At 37.8% G+C, this 806-nt stretch overlaps 1 protein-coding gene across 1 annotated transcript; it reads right to left on the reverse strand.

Moving 5' to 3' along the window:
* Positions 1–483: 483 nt before the first annotated feature.
* On the reverse strand, positions 484–806 carry LOC106512353 (uncharacterized; the record flags this gene model as incomplete). The annotated part of the gene is given in 1 exon segment (XM_014000989.1): positions 484–806. A coding segment is annotated over 1 exon segment (323 nt), but the record flags the coding sequence as incomplete, so codon positions are not given.

The raw sequence follows: 806 nt of genomic DNA on the forward strand, positions 1-806 counted from the left end.
TAGGGTAACTTGGATGCTATCAGCCTTAGGTTTGATGGGATCTCAAGTTCCTCTAAATACTGTAAATCTTGCATTGCATTACAACATCCTCTCAAATACATTGCATATGCATACAGCATTTTCCCATCCTCAGCTTTAATTGCTGTCCAATTCAAGGCTTTTTCCAGGTAAGCTCCAGAGACTTTCATTTCATTCCCAAAGTGCTCCTTTAAAAGTTGTCTTGCTTTATTATAGCCTCTATTTCCTTCCATATGCAAACAGCTGCGAACCAAATCTCTTGGCAAACCAGATGTGAACTGCTCAAGATAGAAGAGTCTGTCCTGATTATTTTTAGTCTTGCCTTCAATCAAATGCTCAAATGCATGGATAAAAGACTGATATTCCAATGGGTTACCATCAAACACAGAAATGTCTCTTGCAGGTAACATAGACAAGTTTTGCTGTGAGACAATAAGTTCTGCAATGTAATTTTGTCTTCGAATGACAACATTTAAGTTGTCATGAGGAGCAGCTATTTCAGAGTAATCTTGTGCAGTCTGAGTTGCAGCTTTGTTTCTTTCATTAACATTTTTGCTTTGGGTTTTATTTTCTGATGTTTTATCCTTTGAAGGTGGAGATGCAAATGTACTTAAGATGGTTTGCTGTAGTGGGGTTTTGGGTACAGCACCCAACTGTACAAATTCCATATTACTCTCCACTGTTTCTGTTTCATAGTGAGAGTCATAATATTCATTCATCCCATCACCCAGAGCTTTCTGATCTTCACCTTGGATAACTTTTATTTTTGCTGTTGTTGCTGCAAGATC

The sequence above is a fragment of the Austrofundulus limnaeus genome, unplaced genomic scaffold (assembly GCF_001266775.1).
Source record: "Austrofundulus limnaeus strain Quisiro unplaced genomic scaffold, Austrofundulus_limnaeus-1.0 Scaffold5964, whole genome shotgun sequence".
In the NCBI taxonomy this organism is placed as follows: domain Eukaryota; kingdom Metazoa; phylum Chordata; class Actinopteri; order Cyprinodontiformes; family Rivulidae; genus Austrofundulus; species Austrofundulus limnaeus.